This window comes from Bufo gargarizans, chromosome 5 (assembly GCF_014858855.1).
Source record: "Bufo gargarizans isolate SCDJY-AF-19 chromosome 5, ASM1485885v1, whole genome shotgun sequence".
NCBI classification, from domain to species: domain Eukaryota; kingdom Metazoa; phylum Chordata; class Amphibia; order Anura; family Bufonidae; genus Bufo; species Bufo gargarizans.
This window is the reverse complement of record NC_058084.1, coordinates 7,766,521-7,785,612: the sequence shown is the minus strand read 5'-3', so window position 1 is coordinate 7,785,612 and position 19,092 is coordinate 7,766,521. Positions and strand designations below refer to the sequence as shown.

General features: G+C 43.2%; 1 protein-coding gene across 2 annotated transcripts in view; it reads left to right on the top strand.

The window, feature by feature from the left end:
* Positions 1-19,092, top strand: part of ZFAT (zinc finger and AT-hook domain containing) — a 162,193-nt gene that overhangs the window by 94,184 nt on the left and 48,917 nt on the right. For both annotated transcript variants that reach the window (XM_044293725.1, XM_044293726.1), the window contains one exon: positions 9,562-9,700. In XM_044293725.1, the coding sequence (XP_044149660.1) occupies positions 9,562-9,700 (139 nt within the window). The remainder of the gene's footprint in view (positions 1-9,561; positions 9,701-19,092) is intronic.

Here is a 19,092-nt window from a genome sequence, read left to right as displayed (position 1 = left end):
ACAGTGTGGGCAGGTGTGTCTAGTCAGTACAGAACTGACTTTGTGAATGGTCCAGTGACAAGCTCATACTACGTGAAGAACATCATTAATCCAGTCATTGTGCCACTGCATGAACACCACAGGCCTAATTTCATCTTGGAGGACAATGTGCCAGCTCATCGAGGTCCATCATTGGGGAACGGCTGCTGGAGACTGGGGGGCCTCACTTTCTCCAGACCTGAATCCTATAGAAAACCTGAGGGATCAGCTGAGTCGCCGTGTAGAGGCTCGTAACGCTGTACCCCAGAACCTCAATGACCTGTAGGCTGCCCTTCAAGAATATTGAGATGTAATTCCTCAGCAAACGATAAGTCGACTTGTAAACTGCAGGAGACGTCATTGTCAAGCTGTACTTGATGCTCGAGGCCACATGACAAGTTATTGTGGCGGTATACCCACCACTGGTGTCGGCTTTTGTTCCAATAAATTGTTTGAGATGAGGAGATCACCATTGTATGCCTGACTTTCATTATATATCACTGTCGGCTGAACTTTTTACGCTTTCTACAAATTTTACCCGAAAGCCAAATATCCCTAACTTTTTGTGAGTAGTTTTTTTTTTTAATCTTTAAATTTCCTTTTACGTGGTGAATTTGAAGTCTACAACCTTTTACGATTCAAGGCAGCATGAAGGAGCTTACCGGTTTTATATTCTACAAATAAGTTATGCAAGAGATCCGGGTTTAGTAGAGGATTCAGATGCCACAGAGGAGCCTTACAGAGAGATTCTTCAGCTGACTTCTTAAGCTTCAGCAGCCAAATCCAGACTTCCTTACAGTATACTGCACCGGAAACGTATTACTCCCTGGAGCTTAAACTAACCAAGAAAGGTTTATCCTTCATATTGCATCTACCAGCCTCAAGTATTTCAGCTCGGCCCTGTGGGGCTGAGAAATTGCAAATACAGCATCTGCCTTTTTTTAAAGCAAAATTCTTCAAGTCATGTGCACAAGGAAATATTAATTATGCTTAGATGGCAGCATTTTTTGTACAAGGATAGGCTTGTCTAGCATAGTCAACTGGATGGTGGAAGCCAAATGGTAGCTGCTGACACTTGATCTGGAGACTGGCAGCAACCCACTATAAAAGCTATGCTTTCTCATGAACTACCAGACAACTGCCCTTTTGTACAAAATAATAATACTGCTCCTATGTACAAGATTATAACTACTATAATACTGCTCCTATGTACAGGATTATAACTACTATAATACTGCTCCTATGTACAAGAATATAACTACTATAATACTGCTCCTATGTACAGGATTATAACTACTATAATACTGCTCCTATGTACAAGATTATAACTACTATAATACTGCTCCTATGTACAAGACTATAACTACTATAATACTGCTCCTATGTACAAGACTATAACTACTATAATGCTGCTCCTATGTACAAGAATATAACTACTATAATACTGCTCCTATGTACAAGAATACAACTACTATAATACTGCACCTATGTACAAGAATATAATTACTATAATACTGCTCCTATGTACGAGAATATAACTACTATAATACTGCTCCTATGTACAAGAATATAACTACTATAATACTGCACCTATGTACAAGAATATAATTACTATAATACTGCTCCTATGTACGAGAATATAACTACTATAATACTGCTCGTATGCACAAGAATATAACTACTATAATACTGCTCCTATGTACAAGAATATAACTACTATAATACTGCTCCTATGTACAAGATTATAACTACTATAATACTGCACCTATGTACAAGAATATAATTACTATAATACTGCTCCTATGTACGAGAATATAACTACTATAATACTGCTCGTATGCACAAGAATATAACTACTATAATACTGCTCGTATGCACAAGAATATAACTACTATAATACTGCTCCTATGTACAAGAATATAACTACTATAATACTGCCTCCTATGTACAAGAATATAACTACTATAATACTGCTCCTATGTACAAGAATATAACTACTATAATACTGCTCCTATGTACAAGAATATAACTACTAGAATACTGCCTCCTATGTACAAGAATATAACTACTATAATACTGCTCCTATGTACAAGAATATAACTACTATAATACTGCTCCTATGTACAAGAATATAACTACTATAATACTACTCCTATGTACAAGAATATAACTACTATAATACTGCTCCTATGTACAAGAATATAACTACTATAATACTGCTCCTATGTACAAGAATATAACTACTATAATACTGCCTCCTATGTACAAGAATATAACTACTATAATACTGCTCCTATGTACAAGAATATAACTACTATAATACTGCCTCCTATGTACAAGAATATAACTACTATAATACTGCTCCTATGTACAAGAATATAACTACTATAATACTGCTCCTATGTACAAGAATATAACTACTATAATACTGCTCCTATGTACAAGAATATAACTACTATAATACTGCCTCCTATGTATAAAAATATAACTACTATAATACAGCTCCTATGTACAAGAATATAACTACTATAAGGCTACTTTCACACTTGCGCTTGATCGGATCCGTTCTGAACGGATCCGATCATATTAATGCAGACGGAGGCTCCGTTCAGTACGGATCCGTCTGCATTAATAACTTAGAAAAATTTCTAAGTCTGAAAGTAGCCTGAGCGGATCCGTTCAGACTTTTAATGTAAAGTCAATGGGGGACGGATCCGCTTGAAGATTGAGCCATATGGTGTCATCTTCAAGCGGATCCGTTCCCATTGACTTACATTGTAAGTCTGAACGGATCCGCTCGCCTCCGCACGGCCAGGCGGACAGCTGAACGCTGCAAGCAGCGTTCAGCTGTCCGCCTGGCCGTGCGGAGGCGAGCGGAGCGGAGGCTGAACGCCGCCAGACTGATGCAGTCTGAGCGGATCCGCTCCATTCAGACTGCATCAGGGCTGGATGGAGGCGTTCGGGTCCGCTCGTGAGCTCCTTCAAACGGAGCTCACGAGCGGACCGACGAACGCAAGTGTGAAAGTAGCCTAATAATACTGCTCTCTAGGTACAAGAATATAACTACTATAATACTGCTCTCTAGGTACAAGAATATAACTACTATAATACTGCTCCTATGTACAGGAATATAACTACTATAATACTGCTCCTATGTACAGGAATATAACTACTATAATACTGCTCCTATGTACAAGAATATAACTACTATAATACTGCCTCCTATGTACAAGAATATAACTACTATAATACTGCTCCTATGTACAAGAATATAACTACTATAATACTGCCTCCTATGTACAAGAATATAATTAATATAATACTGCCTCCTATGTACAAGAATATAACTACTATAATACTGCCTCCTATGTACAAGAATATAACTACTATAATACTGCCTCCTATATACAAGAATATAACTGCTATAATACTGCCTCCTATGTACAAGAATATAACTACTATAATACTGCCTCCTATGTACAAGAAAGTAACTACTATAATACTGCTCCTATGTACAAGAATATAAGTACTATAATACTGCTCCTATATACAAGAATATAAGTACTATAATACTGCCTCCTATATACAAGAATATAACTACTATAATACTGCCTCCTATATACAAGAATATAACTACTATAATATTGCTCCTATGTACAAGAATATAACTACTATAATACTGTCTCCTATGTACAAGAATATAACTACTATAATACTGCTCCTATGTACAAGAATATAACTACTATAATACTGCCCCCTATGTACAAGAATATAACTACTATAATACTGCCTCCTATGTACAAGAATATAACTACTATAATACTGCCTCCTATGTACAAGAATATAACTACTATAATACTGCCTCCTATGTACGAGAAAGTAACTACTATAATACTGCTCCTATGTACAAGAATGTAACTACTATAATACTGCCTCCTATGTACAAGAATATAACTACTATAATACTGCTCCTATGTACAAGAATATAACTACTATAATAATGCTCCTATGTACAAGAATATAACTACTATAATACTGCTCCTATGTACAAGAATGTAACTACTATAATACTGCTCCTATGTACAAGAATATAACTACTATAATACTGCTGCATGTGATAAAGTCCCAAACTGCTCTAAGTTTGTCCTCTGTTACTAGTTTTCTCCTTTCTAGATATTCGGGTATATTGACTTGTAAAAGCAAAATTCTGATTCATAGTAATTATATTTGCAATTGTTCTTCTCTTCTTGGAAGATGTCACTTGGGGTTGCGGGTGACCTTGAGGCAGAGCACACAGATGACGGCACGCAACTTGCATTGTTTTCTTACATTTACACTCCGCATGCTGAGGACAGTGAGCTTGTGCGGCTCAGCGTTAGATTCCATTCACACGTCCGCAAAATGGGTCCACATCTGTTCCGCAATTTTGCGGAACAGGTACGGACCCATTCATTTTCAGTAGGGCCGGAATGTGCTGTCCGAATCCGCATTTGCGGATCCGCACTTCCGTTCAGCAAAAAAATAGAACATGTCCTATTCTTGTCTGCAATTTCTATGAGAGTTGCCGGCGATGTGCGGTCTGCAAAAATGCGGGACGCACATTGCCAGTGTCCGTATTTTGCGGACCTGCAAAACTCATACAGACGTGTGAATGGACCCTTAATTCGCTTCAGCATCTAGTGACTCGTTCTTATGTATTCTAGTATTATGTGTATAAACCGCTGCGGCAGGGACAAGTCCCCAGAAGTGATCCAACCCTGCGTCCCCAGATCATCCCTTCCATCTTTATTCCAACCCTTGCTGATCTCCGCGCCTGTTTACTTGAGTGGAGGGTTATTTTTTTATGTCCTTTATTTTATAGGGTTGATCATAAAGGTAAAAGTTCCATTCCTGTTGCCAAATGATACATTTTAATCTTAACGCAGTTGCAGATGGAATTCCGTTTTTCTGATACAAAGTTCCAAATCTCCTGCAGAAACATAGATATATGTACTGTTTTGGCCACCTGATGGAGCTTTCACTTACTGGAGGGTTCAGACCCCTAAGCACTGCTCAGACCTTTGTCCCTGGAAATCTGCAATCATGTTCTAAGCCGGTGGTCACCAACTTATGGTTCTACCTGCTGGCCTGGACATAACGGCCGGAGAGCCGCAGGTTGGAGACCACTGCTCTGCACACCCCTCCATTGACTTGGTTGTACTTTATTTGTTGTTTCAGATTAACAGATATCTAAACCTCTGAGTAGTACCAAGGGGGGTTAGGGCAGGGACTGAAACGTGTTGGCTTTATGGTGTCCAGGTAGGTTCTCCTGAGCAGAACATTGCTGTGTGATGGTCAGCATTGAACATTTCTGATGTTTTTGTTGGAAATATCAACGTCCATGTGATGCCATGTGTTGAAGAAGCAGCTCGATGTTTAGCAAGTTGCAGTAATTATGAAATATTTTTATGGTAAATTTGGCCCAATTTTTACTAAGTTAGTAATTCTTCCGTCATAGCTCACGTTTGTTACCTTTCTCTTGTATTGGACATGTGCAGTATATGTACCTTGACCTATACACAACAACTAAAAACTATGAGCTATCAGAAGTCCTCCAGATCTTCTTAGGCCCTGCCAGAAGAATGGCCTAATATATCAGAGCTTGTCACGCTTCAATTTCTGCTCTATCCTCGCCAGCCAGTCCATGATTAAATACTACCATTTGGCGCCCGTATTAGCCCAGCAGTGCCAACTCCAACTCAAAACCACAATTCAGCAGAAATAATGCCCCCTAGCATCGTCCTTCCTCAACTTAGCAGCACCAAGCACTACAGTGTAACACTAAATATTTGTATGTGATGCTACCCGTCCCTAAAGCACCACGAAGCTCAGTGCAGCTCAAAGAAGTTCCAGACAAATACCACAGTTCAGCACCACAGGCAGCAGCATTGTCCTCCTTTCCAGCCCTCCACCACAGGCAGCAGCATTGTCCTCCTTTCCAGCCCTCCACCACAGGCAGCAGCATTGTCCTCCTCGTCTCTCCTTAACTGGCAGCAGCATTTTGTCCTCCCTTGCCTTTCCTCCCCCCACTGACAGAAGCATTCCCCTTTCCCACTCCTCCTCCATTTCTGGCAGCATTGTTCCCCTTCCCACCGTCTCTCAACTGACAGCGTCTTTGTCCTTCTTCCCACCCCTTCATCATTGGCAGCAGCATTGTCCCCTGTTCGTACTCTTTCTCTAATGGCATCAACATGGTCTTCCTCCTCCCTAAGCCCCCCCCCCCCGCCTTTCCCCGGCAACGCCATTGTCCCCCTTAACACCCTGCTCCCACTGGCAGCACTGTTCTTCCCCATTTCCCACCCCTTCCCCACAGGTAACACCAGTGTCACGTTTCTCACTTCTCCACAGGCAGCAGCATTCTCTTTGATTGCCTCCCCTCACCGACTGGCAGCAGCATTGTCTCTTCCCACTCCTCTCCCACTGGCAGCAGCATTGTCTTACTTCCCTCCCTACCCCCACTGGCTTTGTGCCAATGCTCACACTGCCAGGTACCCGCACTTTACCAGCACTGAGACGCTCCTCACCACTGTCTGGTGGTTTGACACTGACCGGCAATAGTGCTTTGGAATACTAAGTATTCCCAGGCCTTATAGCAACGTTCACAGCTTCTCGTGCCCTAGTGGGATGGAAAAGGTGAAATGAAGATCAATAACATTTAATAAAAAAAGTTTTAAATTAACATTTTATAATTAATACGGCTAGGTTTTCTAAAAGATATAAATGTTTTGGGTCTTGGAAAGCCGCCACTTAATTTTTCAATAAGCAAATATATGAATTCAGCAAAAATACTTAAACATGAACTGTGTAAATCTGGTATCACTGTTATCGCACCGACCCATGGAGTAAAGGTAGAAGGATAGTTATACCGCCAAACTGTAGAGAAGACGACCTGGACGGACACCTACATTCCATGCGGTGATCTTAAGCATCAATTATCAACCTGAACATGAGGTTCTTTGTGTATGTTTGGATCAAAATGCATAGGCTTTCTGCGTCAAGGTGGTCCCCTTCAAATGGGTCCCTACACCAGTCTGGCGCAACACCACATGGTGACCACAGCACCTGCAGGTGGCAAGACCCATCAACCCAACATCACCCTGCTTTTAGGCCATGCCCCCTGGGCACTGGGCCACACCAGCCCACAGTGTATTATTTATACTGCACCGTTTACGGCATAAAAACTGAAAAAATCAGAAACACAGTGATGTTCACCGCACAAAAAACTATATATTATATATACTACAAAATGGTGCCAATTAAAACTACTACCCCAAGTCATCGTGCAGCTTTGTATACAGAGTTAAAGCAGAAAAAAAAAAAAAACTCTCGGCCCTGAAGGTTTAAAATAGGCCAGTGCTCCAAGGGTTAAAAAAAAGGAAAAGTGCCAAATAAGCGTTCCAAATGTTCGCGCTTACAAAGTCTCTATAGAAACATCCGTACGTGGAGCCAAGAAGCTGTTGAATGGCTTCCAAGCAGCACATAGAGAACGCACCTGCGAAGTGAATACCTGTCAGCCTCACGTCAGGGAAAAAAAGAGAGACGACTAATGGCGACGCTTTATATAATCCGTAAATCATAGTTGCCAGGCAGATGCTTGGGATTGGGGGCACTGAACGAGTTACCTCTCAAGGGCCCACCTGTGCAGCTAAATTACCAGCTATAGAGCGGAGGGGGTATCAGATGTTGTAGATTCGCTGGACAGTAGCACAGGTTCGCAGATTGTCTGTTGCGAGCGGCCGGTCATCTTACAATTTGCGTTCATCACAAGGACGGTCTTAGCCGTTACCACGTCAGGGGTATTTACATCTCGGACATTTGTGGCCTCTCCTGTGGATAGATGGATACGGGTTCTACCTCTGGGACTCGCTCTTATCTCCAGAATGGGGCTTTTCCTGTCCCTGTGCGATCTTGATGCGGTGACCACAGGTGGTCGGGGCTGTAGAAACGGCTCAGTGGAATGAGCTGTGCCGTTTTTGTAGCCTATGAGGTGCAGAGACTGTGTACCTCGCTGTTCTAAGCGATTTCTGTAGCACCCATAAACTTGAATCAGAGTTATGGCAACTCGTTGGCACAGCAAGCGCAACAGTTTCCTTAAAGGGGTTTTCCGGGAATTAAGAAAATTAAAATACTTAAATATTACTTTATTATAAATATATTCTCAAATACCTTTCATTATTTATAATGGCTCGTTTTGTCTGGGGAGCAATCATCAGGGGAAATAAAATGGCCGCTGTCCTATTAGTGCACACAAAACCTGTCCTAATCACACAGCAGGACAAGTTACCTCACAGCCCTGAGCTAAAGAGCTGCCTCATCCTCCTCTCTGCTCTGCATGTCAGGGGTTATGGTGCTCAATACAGATAAGATCTTCAGCTGAATCTCTGTAGGAATAGAGTTCATGAGGAGACATGAAGTACAGAGAGGACGCACAGGACAGACTGTGGTAATGGAGACTGCATACAAGAGCTACTGCTCATTACTCCCACCCTCCTCTCTGTACTTCATGTCTCCTCATAACTTCTATTCCTACCGAGATTCTGCTGAAGATCATATTAAACTGTATTCAGGGCATAATCCATGACAAGTAGGAGAGGAGGATGAGGCAGCTCTTTAGCTCAGTGTTCTGAAGTAATCCGTTCTGCTGTGTGATTAGGACAGGTTTTGTGTGTACTAATAGGACGGCGGACATTTTATTTCTCCTAATGATTGCTTCCTAGAGAAAACCAGCCATTATAACCAATGAAAGACATTTGGGAATATGTTTAAAATAAAGTAATATTTTAGTATTTTCAGTAATTTTATTTTCTTAATTCCTGGGGAACCCCTTTTATAGAACATCTGTCAGCAGATTTGTCCCTATGACACTGGCTGACCTGTTCCATTGTGCGCTTGGCAGCTGAAGGCATTTGTGTTGGTCCCATGTTCATATGTGCCCGCATTGCTGTGAGAGAAAATGATGTATGCTTTAATATATGCAAATGAGCCTCTAGGAGCAACGGGGGCGTTGCCATTACACTTAAAGGCTTAGCTGTCTCTGCAGCTGCTACGTCCCCTGCACTTTGATTGACTGGAGCAGGCAGTGAAAACATCATCATGCCTGGCCTTGACTTCTCCTAAAGTCAATCAAAGTGCAGAGGTCACAGCAGTTAGAGACAGCGCAGCCTCTAGGTGTAATGGTAACGCCCCCGTTGCTCCTAGAGCCTCTTTTGCATATATTAAAACCCAATTTTTCTCAGCAATGCGGGCACATATAAACATGGGACCAACACAGATGTCTTCGGCTGCCAGGTGCACATGTAACAGGTCAGCCAGTGTCATAGGTACAAAACTGCTGACAGATGCCATTTAACCCCTGTATCTCAGAAATGGCTGAACATTTTTAATGAAGAACAATTTTTTAAAAATGTTTTCTAACCCAAAATGAATAAAATGTAATCATAAAAAAATTCTTTCTTGCCACGGTGCCTGCGTTCCTAGTCTCAGCGTCTCTTCTTTTCCCTGCAGCCGTTCGGTTGTGCCTTATGCCATTATTCCTGTAATATTCCCGGCTCACTGAAAAGACACTACAACAAGAAACACCCGAATGAAGAGTGTGTCAACTCCGGAGCGGGAGAAGTCTCCTCCGAAGCCCTCGTCCTCCAAGGTAAGGACCACGCAGTCTTCATGTTCCAGGAGCAGCCCTGTCCTGCCCATAAATCAGAGTCGTATAACCTTTCACTGCCTACTATGTGTCTTAAATTCTCAGGATCTCTGCTTGCTGTCAGGGAATGGGAACTCGCCACATCCTGTTCACACAGCTGCAGTCTGTGGCAACATCCAGAACAAGAAGGAGATTTCTTCTGTGACTGTTTCCATTGCCTAGACTGTTACGCAGCTCAGCAATTTACGTCTGCAGGGGTCTCCAGACTTATTCAATTCACTGACAGCAAGCTGAGCCCTTTTTTCTCATTCTTTTTTCTTTACATACACGTTGACTAAAAGTATATTCAAAGCATGTGAAGTAATGATGTATTAGGACATGCCTGGAAAAGAATCTGACCCCTGGGACCCCCTCTGATCCTACGAAAGGGGCTACAGGGCAGGGGAACTGCGGTCTGTCTAATTCAAGTGAATGGAGCCGGCTAGAGCTCTCCGCATGGCCAGGAGCGCCGCGGTGCAGGAAAAAGGCACAGCGGACGCTGTTCTGTGGCCCCTTCATTCTCAGGATCAGTGGGGGTCCATGAAATCGGCCGCACACAGATCATAAAGCGATTGCTTATCCTATCAAACTGATGGAAATTACCCATTAATCCCTGTATATGTTGTAAGCAAAGCTTTGCATTTCATTTCAAGACCTCTGCTTGCTGTCACTAAACTGAAACGTTCAGAGGCTGAAAAACCCGTACAGAGCTGACACTTCACACCGTGGAGGAGAGCTGCGATCAGTCTAGGCCACAGAACAGATGTCTCCCTTGTCCTGGACTCCAGGCTGATACATTGTAACAGAATGCAGCTGTGTGAACAGGATGTCCTCAGAAATGCTCCCGGTCTGTGACAGCAAGCAGATCTCAGGACATCCCAGCATAATACCATGGGAATACATCTTTAAAGGGGTTTTCCGGGAATTAGGAAAATGAAAACGCCTAAATTTTACTTTAAAATATATTATATTAAATATATTAAATTACAAAATATATTCCCAAATACCTTTCTTTAGTAATAATGGATCATTTTGTCAGGGGAGCAATCATCAGGGGAAATAAAATGGCCGCTGTCTTAGTCGCACACACAAAACCTGTCCTAATCACACAGCAGAACAAGTTACTTCAGAGATCTGAGCTAAAGAGCTGCCTCATCCTCCTCTCTGCTCTGCATGTCAGGGATTATGATCCTGAATACAGATAAAATCTTCAGCTGAATCTCTGTAGGAATGGAGTTCATGAGGAGACATGAAGTACAGAGAGGACGCACAGGACAGACTGTGGTAATGGAGACTGCATACAACAGCAGCTGCTCATCAGCCACATCCCCACCACCTCTCTGCACTTCATGTCTCCTCATGAACTCCATTCCTACAGAGATTCATCTGAAGATCTTATCTGTATTCAGTATCATAATCCCTGACAAGTAGAGCAGAGAGGAGACTGAGGCAGCTCTTTAGCTCAGGGCTGTGAAGTAACTTGTCCTGCTGTGTGATTAGGGCAGGTTTTGTGTGCACGAATAGGACGGCGGCCATTTTATTTTCCTTGATTGTTCCACGGACAAAACGAGCCATTATAACTAATGAAAGGTATTTGGGAATATATTTCTAATAAAGTAATGAAGTATTTTAATTTTCCTAATTCCCGGAGAACCCCTGAAAGCTTTATTTACTGCAGACTTTAATTTCTAACCAATGTTTCTTTTTGATAAACTTTTCAATTTTGTTTTCTTTTTAATTAATCATTTTTAATTTTAGGGCCAGATATTCTTTGTGTAACCCTTAGAGTATGTTCACATGCAGCAGATTTGTTGTGTAAGTTCGGACTCAAATGAATGGGGTTTGCTGAAATCCTGCACATTCTGCTACTAATCTGCCCCATGTGAATGTACCTGTTGGAAGCTGCTGTCCTCCGGGCAGAGGTCCGGCTGGTGTAGAGTCTTACAGGCAGTGCCTCCTCGGGTGCAAATTAGCTCTCCTCCAGAAGGAAGAAAACTGTCTCTCTAGTGCCACCTAGAGGTAGCTACCCTGTGCCTCATATACTGTATCTACCTATAGGTGGCACTACAGACTCTGGGAGTTTGACCCTCACTGATCCTGAGGATAGGTCATCAATATTTAACTCTTTAAAAATTCCCTTTAAAAGGCTTGGGCCAAGATTTAAAAGTGTTTTTGGGACCATATTGCTAACCTTTCCTCAGGCTAGGTCATCAATATGAGATCAGCAGGTGTCTGACTTCTGGGACGCCCTCCTATCAGCTGTTTGAGGAGACCACAGCTCCGCTGCTTATCAAGCACAGCGCCGTTCATTTGATAGTGGCTGTTCTTGGTATTGCAGCGCACCCCGTTCACTTGAATGGGACTGAGCTCCTAGACCATGTGACTGATGAACGTGACGTCACAGGCCTAAGCGCTCACAGAGTACAGTAGCCTCTTCATACAGCTGATCGGCGGGGGTCCCGGGAGTCGGACCACCAATGATCTCCTGGGCATATGTCAACAATATGATAATACCATAACACCCCTTTAGAGTTATTCCCCTTCCACAGGATAAGGCTAGCTAACTGATCAGTGGGGGTCTGATCACTGGGACCCCCGACCGATTCTGAGAATGGCGGTCCCATGTACCTGTCCTGATGGATCGGCAGGCTGAGCTCCATTCATTCTCTATGGGACTGCTCGAGGAAGCCGAGTACAGCGCTTAGCTACTTCCAGCAGTCCCGGATGACTGGAACGCCACTCCATCAGGACGGAGACATGGGACCCCATTCTTGGCATCGGTGGGAGGGTCCCAACAGTCGGACCCCCAGCAATCAGTTAGGTATCCCTGTATCCTGTAGACGGTTGTGTGACCCAACAGCTTGTTTCTAAATTTGACCTGGCCATGTGACCTCCCACAATGCAGTGCAGTCTGGTAGCCTGAGACCAGCAGAATTTTGAATGACAGCTCTGGCTGTGACTAGAGTACAAGAGCTGATTTGACTCCGAGGGAAGCCAATCGCAGATAAGAGAGGAAAGTTTTTTCCGGTTTCTTCTTCACCACCGTGTTACTGAGGCTTCATATATAATCCAGAACGAAGCGGGGCTGAGGGTGACCACGTGTCCGCGGACGGCCGGTGGAACGCCAGCTGATTGTATCTCCTCATGCTTAAGCCTGCAGCTCGTGATAAGGGACTATTAAAGATGAAAGTGTCCGTCCTGATGCAGATTAATAAAACATCAATCCTTCGCGAGGCGCCGATTACACATTCATGTGGCTACCAGGCGGCCATTACTATTTTAAGGCTCTCATTCCTAATACATAGACGAGGGTCGGCGCTGCCCTCTGGAGAGAGGTTTTACTTTTCCATATGTATGAGCCGTACGGTTCGAGACGGATAGGAAATGATTTCTAATTCCTACTGATTTTTATTTTTTTCCCTTTTGATCTTTAATTTAGATATTTTAACCCCTTGTCGAATGTTTCGGTCCTAGATGACCAGATACTTTTTAGTGATTTTACTGGCAAACTTTTTTGTTTCTTTGGTGAGCAGAATATCTCTTGCAACATTTTTTGGTGTATCACACGCCCTGTACGGTATAGTCCATTTAACTTCTTGTACATATTACCAATAAAAAAAATAAAAAAATTATTAATAAAAATAAATCTATAAAGAAAAGTATTAAACTAACCCTTAGTTTAATACTTTTTCTTTATAGATTTATTTTTATTTATTCTTTTTTTTATTTTTATTGGTAATATGTACAAGAAGTTAAATGGACTATACCGTACTTTGTATTACAATATACTATTTTATGCACATGATATATTCCTCTCTGGTAGCGCCCCCTGCTGTTTATCCTGCTGGTCCACCTTCTCCTGCATTCAGCGGTGGACGCACATGCTCAGTAGCTTCCCTGCTCCCCTTCCAGTCGTAGTGATTTCATAGAGAAGTAGATAAGGCAGCCACATACCTTTCGTTCATTCATCCCTACTTCTAAATTCATAGAAATATCTCTCTCTCTATACAGAGGAGAAGGGAATTGTGGGGGCATTATGTACTATATGTATCTCTCTGGACTGTTTTCTCTACAGGATCGAAAAGGTGTGATCACAGAGCCAATTGCAAAGCATTGAGGGAGGCGCAGGCGCTTGATGAGCTGCTACCCTCCCACAGAAGGGGAAGAAAGTGTTTGTGTTTTTTATTTGCATTTTATTTTAATTTAATTTTAATTTTTTTAACTTGGGTGTAATTTTGTTAGCATGATATGCCCCCCCCCCATGAGACCATAAAAGATTTCTCTGTGCATGCGCTGAAACAAGAAGACGTGCTTGAAATGACTAGCGGTTCGTTCACATCTGCGCTGCGTTAACTTTTTTTCTTGTTCTGCTCCATTATAGGAGCAGAGCAACGAAAGTGACGGAACTGCAGGATCTATGATGGGGGCCGTTTCTGACATTGTATTCTGTTTTTTTTTTTTTTTTTTTTTTTTACATCATCTGTGATCCAGGCCCCTAGAAGAATCGCAAACGCAGATGTGAACACGGCCTTATCCCTGCACCAGGGGCGTCCAGTTATTTGCACACGCTGTAAGGTTTGGTGGACCTGCTGTTGGGTTCCCTTTATCGCTTATAGAAACAGGAGTAATCAGTAAACGTGGGTCATGCACTATTAAAGCATATCCTTTATTATCCTTGATAACAGACGGCTCGCCTGCAGGAGTCAGACTCTTCAACCCAAGTGTTAGTGAATACAAAACAACAAAAAGAAATTAAATGAACTAACAAACAAAAAACTCCAGGGCCAAGGGGTACCGGGGGAGAACACAGTCGAAATTCTGACCCTGTGTCATCCCTGACTAAGTCCCAGCCCAGAGAGGCACCCAGATGGGTAGGTACACTCTGTCCCCGTGCCTACCCCTACTATGCCCTATTAGCATCTCAACGCGTTTCCCCTCTTTTTTTTAGGTTTATCAGGGGATGAATGATATATGGGTACCGAAATTGTGTATATAAAAAGCAAGATAACGCTATGTGCTAGTTACCATATGATTCACCTATTACAAAGGTCAATACATTCGACCACATATGATAAGAGACGTGTGTACAACAGTATATGAAGTCAGAGCGCTCCAATACATGTGCTACGGCGCGCACATATTGATAGGTTCTCTTTATCACTTCAAAGAGCATTTGTGTCTTCTGTGCCTCACTACTGGAGCACAGTAGCCTGAAAACTGCAGATACGGTAAATAACGGTTTTAAAGGGATTGTCCATGTTGTTTTTGTTGATGACCAATCCTCAGGATAAGTCATCAATCTTAGATCGGCTGGTTGAGGAGAAGGTGCGCGCCGTGCCAGAGCAGCCTTCCCTTCATTGTTAGGGTACTCACACTAGAGTTTTACTTTTCCGGCATAGAGTTACGTCAAAAGGGCTCAATACCAGAAAAGAACTGATCAGTTTTACCCTAATGCATTCTGAATGAAGAGCAATGCGTTCAGGATGCATCAGTTCAGTCTTTTTGACTGATCAGGCAAAAGATAAAACCGCAGCACGCTACGGTTTTATCTCCGGCCAAAAAACCTGAAGACTTGACTGAATGCCATATCCGGCATTCAAAATACTGGAATGCCGGATCCGCCCTTCCGGTCAGCGCATGCGCAGACCAGTAAAAATGTTGAAAAAAAAATCGCAACTGATCAGTTTGTCCGTATGACAAACGGACAGACTGATCCGTTCCTGCAATACATTTTTAAGACTGATCAGTATCCTGATCAATCTTAAAATGCAATCAGTTTGCATGCGTTTTGCCAGATCCGGATTCCTCTGCCGCAAGTGTGAAAGTAGCTTTACCTGCTCGCCGTCGCGACAGCAGAGGTGAGCCGGTGTAATTACACCTAAGCCGTCCTATTCATTTCAGTGGAACGGCTCGTTCCTATACACTTGATGTTGCCCCACCGTAGCCGCTTGTCATCTATCCATCCTCTGGCACCCCCACCAGTCGGCCAGTGTTTGGCTCATTTAGATCACCGCCCTTGTGGCAACGATCAACGGTCATTTCCTTGGCTAAGACGAGGACTACGTAGGTCTGAAACGCGCGGCCGATTTCTCCATTGTGACAGGAATTGATGGTTGTATTTTCATATCAGCGTTTTTATGGATGTGGCTTTCAACACAGGAGACTGGGAAGTCCATGCACGCACCGAGGTGAGCTGATCTACTAATGTGGACCACGAAATGGTACAAATAGACATATTGTCACAAAATAAAATAGAAAACAAGTTATGAAATGTGTGAAAATGAAGGTCAGACCATCCTGAAGGACACTTATTTGGACCTCAAAATGTTGAATGCAACAAATTTGCGTAGAGTTTTTCGCCCAGTCAGGATCGCTGCACACTTACAGCGCCTGGTCAGACCGAAGCCATTGTTTGCATTGTCTTCTGTTCAGCCGAGATTGACCTAAACAGATTGTGGCTGAGCAGAGTCTCGGTGGCTCCTCTTGACACCAGTGACCGAGATGTTGACTTGACTGTAATTGGCCCCGCGTCCGAGGCTCTTAAACGACTTGCAGCTCTTTGTGTTGCTTGATGCGATCCCTCCTTTCATCCTGGGAATTTAGCCGTACGTGCCGCGTCACTGTGGTTGCCAACCTCCGTGTCGTTGCTAGAGGAGAACAACTTTTTAATAACCTGTCCTTTCCCCTTTGTTACCCAAGTAATAAATGAGTTGTCTGGGAATTAATTTTCTCCAGTCTTCATGTCGGCGGACGGTTGCGCATTCCTTGCATGACTGTCTAGTCTTGTTTGTTGTTCCTTAATTTCCGTAATTAAAGCTTTCTTGGCCAAAGTGGAAGCTTTAATTAATTTTCTACGTTGCTGCAGCCATCCACAGGCAAAATCAATGGCCAGTGTTTTTTCCATTTTATTTTTTGTCAAATGTGTTATTATGTTTATGCAGATGGTTTATTTTTTTTGCTTTGTTTTGATCAATGGAGTTTAGACTAGAAAGTGACGTGAGAACCTTCAGATCTGTATCTGCAGAGGTGAGAGACCTTACTCTATGCAGTGGGTGTAGGCCACCTGCGTTATTGATTTCCGTTGTTCTGCTGCTATACTGGAGCAGAACAACAAAAGTAACGTTCGTTACGGGTGGATTCATCCCATAACTGACACAATTGGCACCAATAAATCTGTAAAGGGATTTCAGGCCTCGTTAACTTTTCAGTTTTTCACTGACGTCACAGCGCAGATACTTATTGATTTTAATAATGTTTCTTCACACATAATTTGTGGGTCAGTGAAAAAAAAATCACTGAGACTTGCACTACTTTGGTCCGTGATGGTCCGCGGACCAAACGTGTCCATTAAAGTCTATGGGTATGTAAAAAAAAATCACTGACACAACCCTGAGGGCACCTGTGATTGGTCCCACCACTGGTCGGAGTTGCTTTTGGAACTTTTCAGCTGAGCAGTGTTAAAAACGGTCCCACAAAACAAACGCGCATCCTTCACCGATGAAACACGGACTGATTGTTTTTCCCGAACGGCAAACACACACAGAAATGCGACTAAGGCCTCAAGGCGGATTTAGACGGGGCAATAATCGTGCAGATTATTGGGAACTAATGCTCCTGACACTGCCTGTCTAAAGGTGCCGCTGATGACCCGACAAACCAACGAAAGGCCCGTTCATGGGGCGATTCTGTTGTTTCTGCAGGCACCTAAATTGTCATTTCTGGGCAGCAGATCCTGGGGTCTAAACAGCGATCTGCTGCCCAGAAACGATGCAGGTGGACGAGGACGAGCGATCACAATGGCGATCGCTCGTCCTGAAACTGTGGAGGTGATTGATGCTTGTAAATGCACCGCTTCACCTCCACAGAGCAGCAAATGGAGCTTCCAACGCAGATGTGATCATGTCCTTATTCCCGTCTAGCTTTGTTCGTCTTCAGAACTTGCATTTGCTGATATTTCTGCTTGTGGAGCTGCAGGTTCAGAGCTCAGTGGGTGTTCCCTGTCTAGGTATTTCCTCTTTTACCCTCCATTTGCTTTATGCCCCCAGCCTGTGTCCGCTTTCTCTCACACATACCGACTTGATGACTTATGTGAGAATATGACTCTTAGAAGTCTCAGGGATCTACAACCTGCAGCGTGAATAACCCTGACCCGCTAATCTGAGTGCACTGGACACAACTGTCCCTGCAGTGTTCAGGAGAAGGTTAAAGGGGTATTCCAGTCCTTTTATATTGATGGCCTATCCTAGTGCTGCTCCCATCGAATGGGATGGATGGACAGAGCGGTGTAGTTTCTAGCTACTGCAGGACAGCTGGTCGATGAGGGTGCCGGGTGTCAGATCCACGCCGATGAGTCCTGCATGTAAGCATTCAGCTTAGCAAAGCAGGCACAGGCAGGAGCCCGCTCCGCTCAGCTAATCCTGGCATGTGCTATGCCAGCATTTAGCCAACCTCAGGGGGCACAGGCAGGAGCAGCAATGTGTGCTGCTGCCCGTACTCCGTTCTCTGCTGCCCCATTGATACAATAAAAGTCCGTACTCCGTGCACCTCTTGACAAGTCAGCGATGTGGCAGAATAATGAATTTATAGCGCGTTTTGAAATCAGGGCTTTAGGTGGAGATATCCTTAGTAAGAAGTCAAAATCAATTAATAAAGTATATTAGTAAAATTATAAAAAAAAATAAAAAATGTTTAGTTACTCTTTAAGTAAATGCCCTATATATATATCTTAATTATGTGAGCCTTCGTAAGGGGGACCCTGGAGAATCGCTATAACAAGAACCAGGAGGAGGGCAAACCTGTAACACATAAGCGCCGTATACAAACAACTGTAGGAGATTTTTAAAGGTGTTATCTCATGATTAATATAAAAAATGAGAATCGGACATCGTAGGGTACATATGCAAAAGTAATCTCCAGCTCACCTGTACCTTCTCTCTACCAGACGTGTGCGGTTGTAGATTACCGACCTTGTGCAATCCACAAAGTAAAAACTAGCACCGCTCTTAAAAGCTCTGAAGATACTTAAGGCCCCTTTCACACGGGCGAGTTTTCCGTGCGGGTGCAATGCGTGAGGTGAACGCTTTGCACCCGCACTGAATCCGGACCCATTCATTTAAATTGGGCTGTGCAGATGGCCGGTGATTTTCACGCATCACTTGTGCGTTGCGAGAAAATTGCAGCATGTTCTATATTCTGCGTATTTCACGCAACGCAGGCCCCATAGAAATGAATGGGGCTGCGTGAAAATCGCAAGCAAGTGCGGATGCGGTGCGATTTTCACGCATGGTTGCTAGTAGACGATTGGGATGAGCAACCCCGGACCTCATTAAAGTCTATTCACTGTATTATTTTCCCTT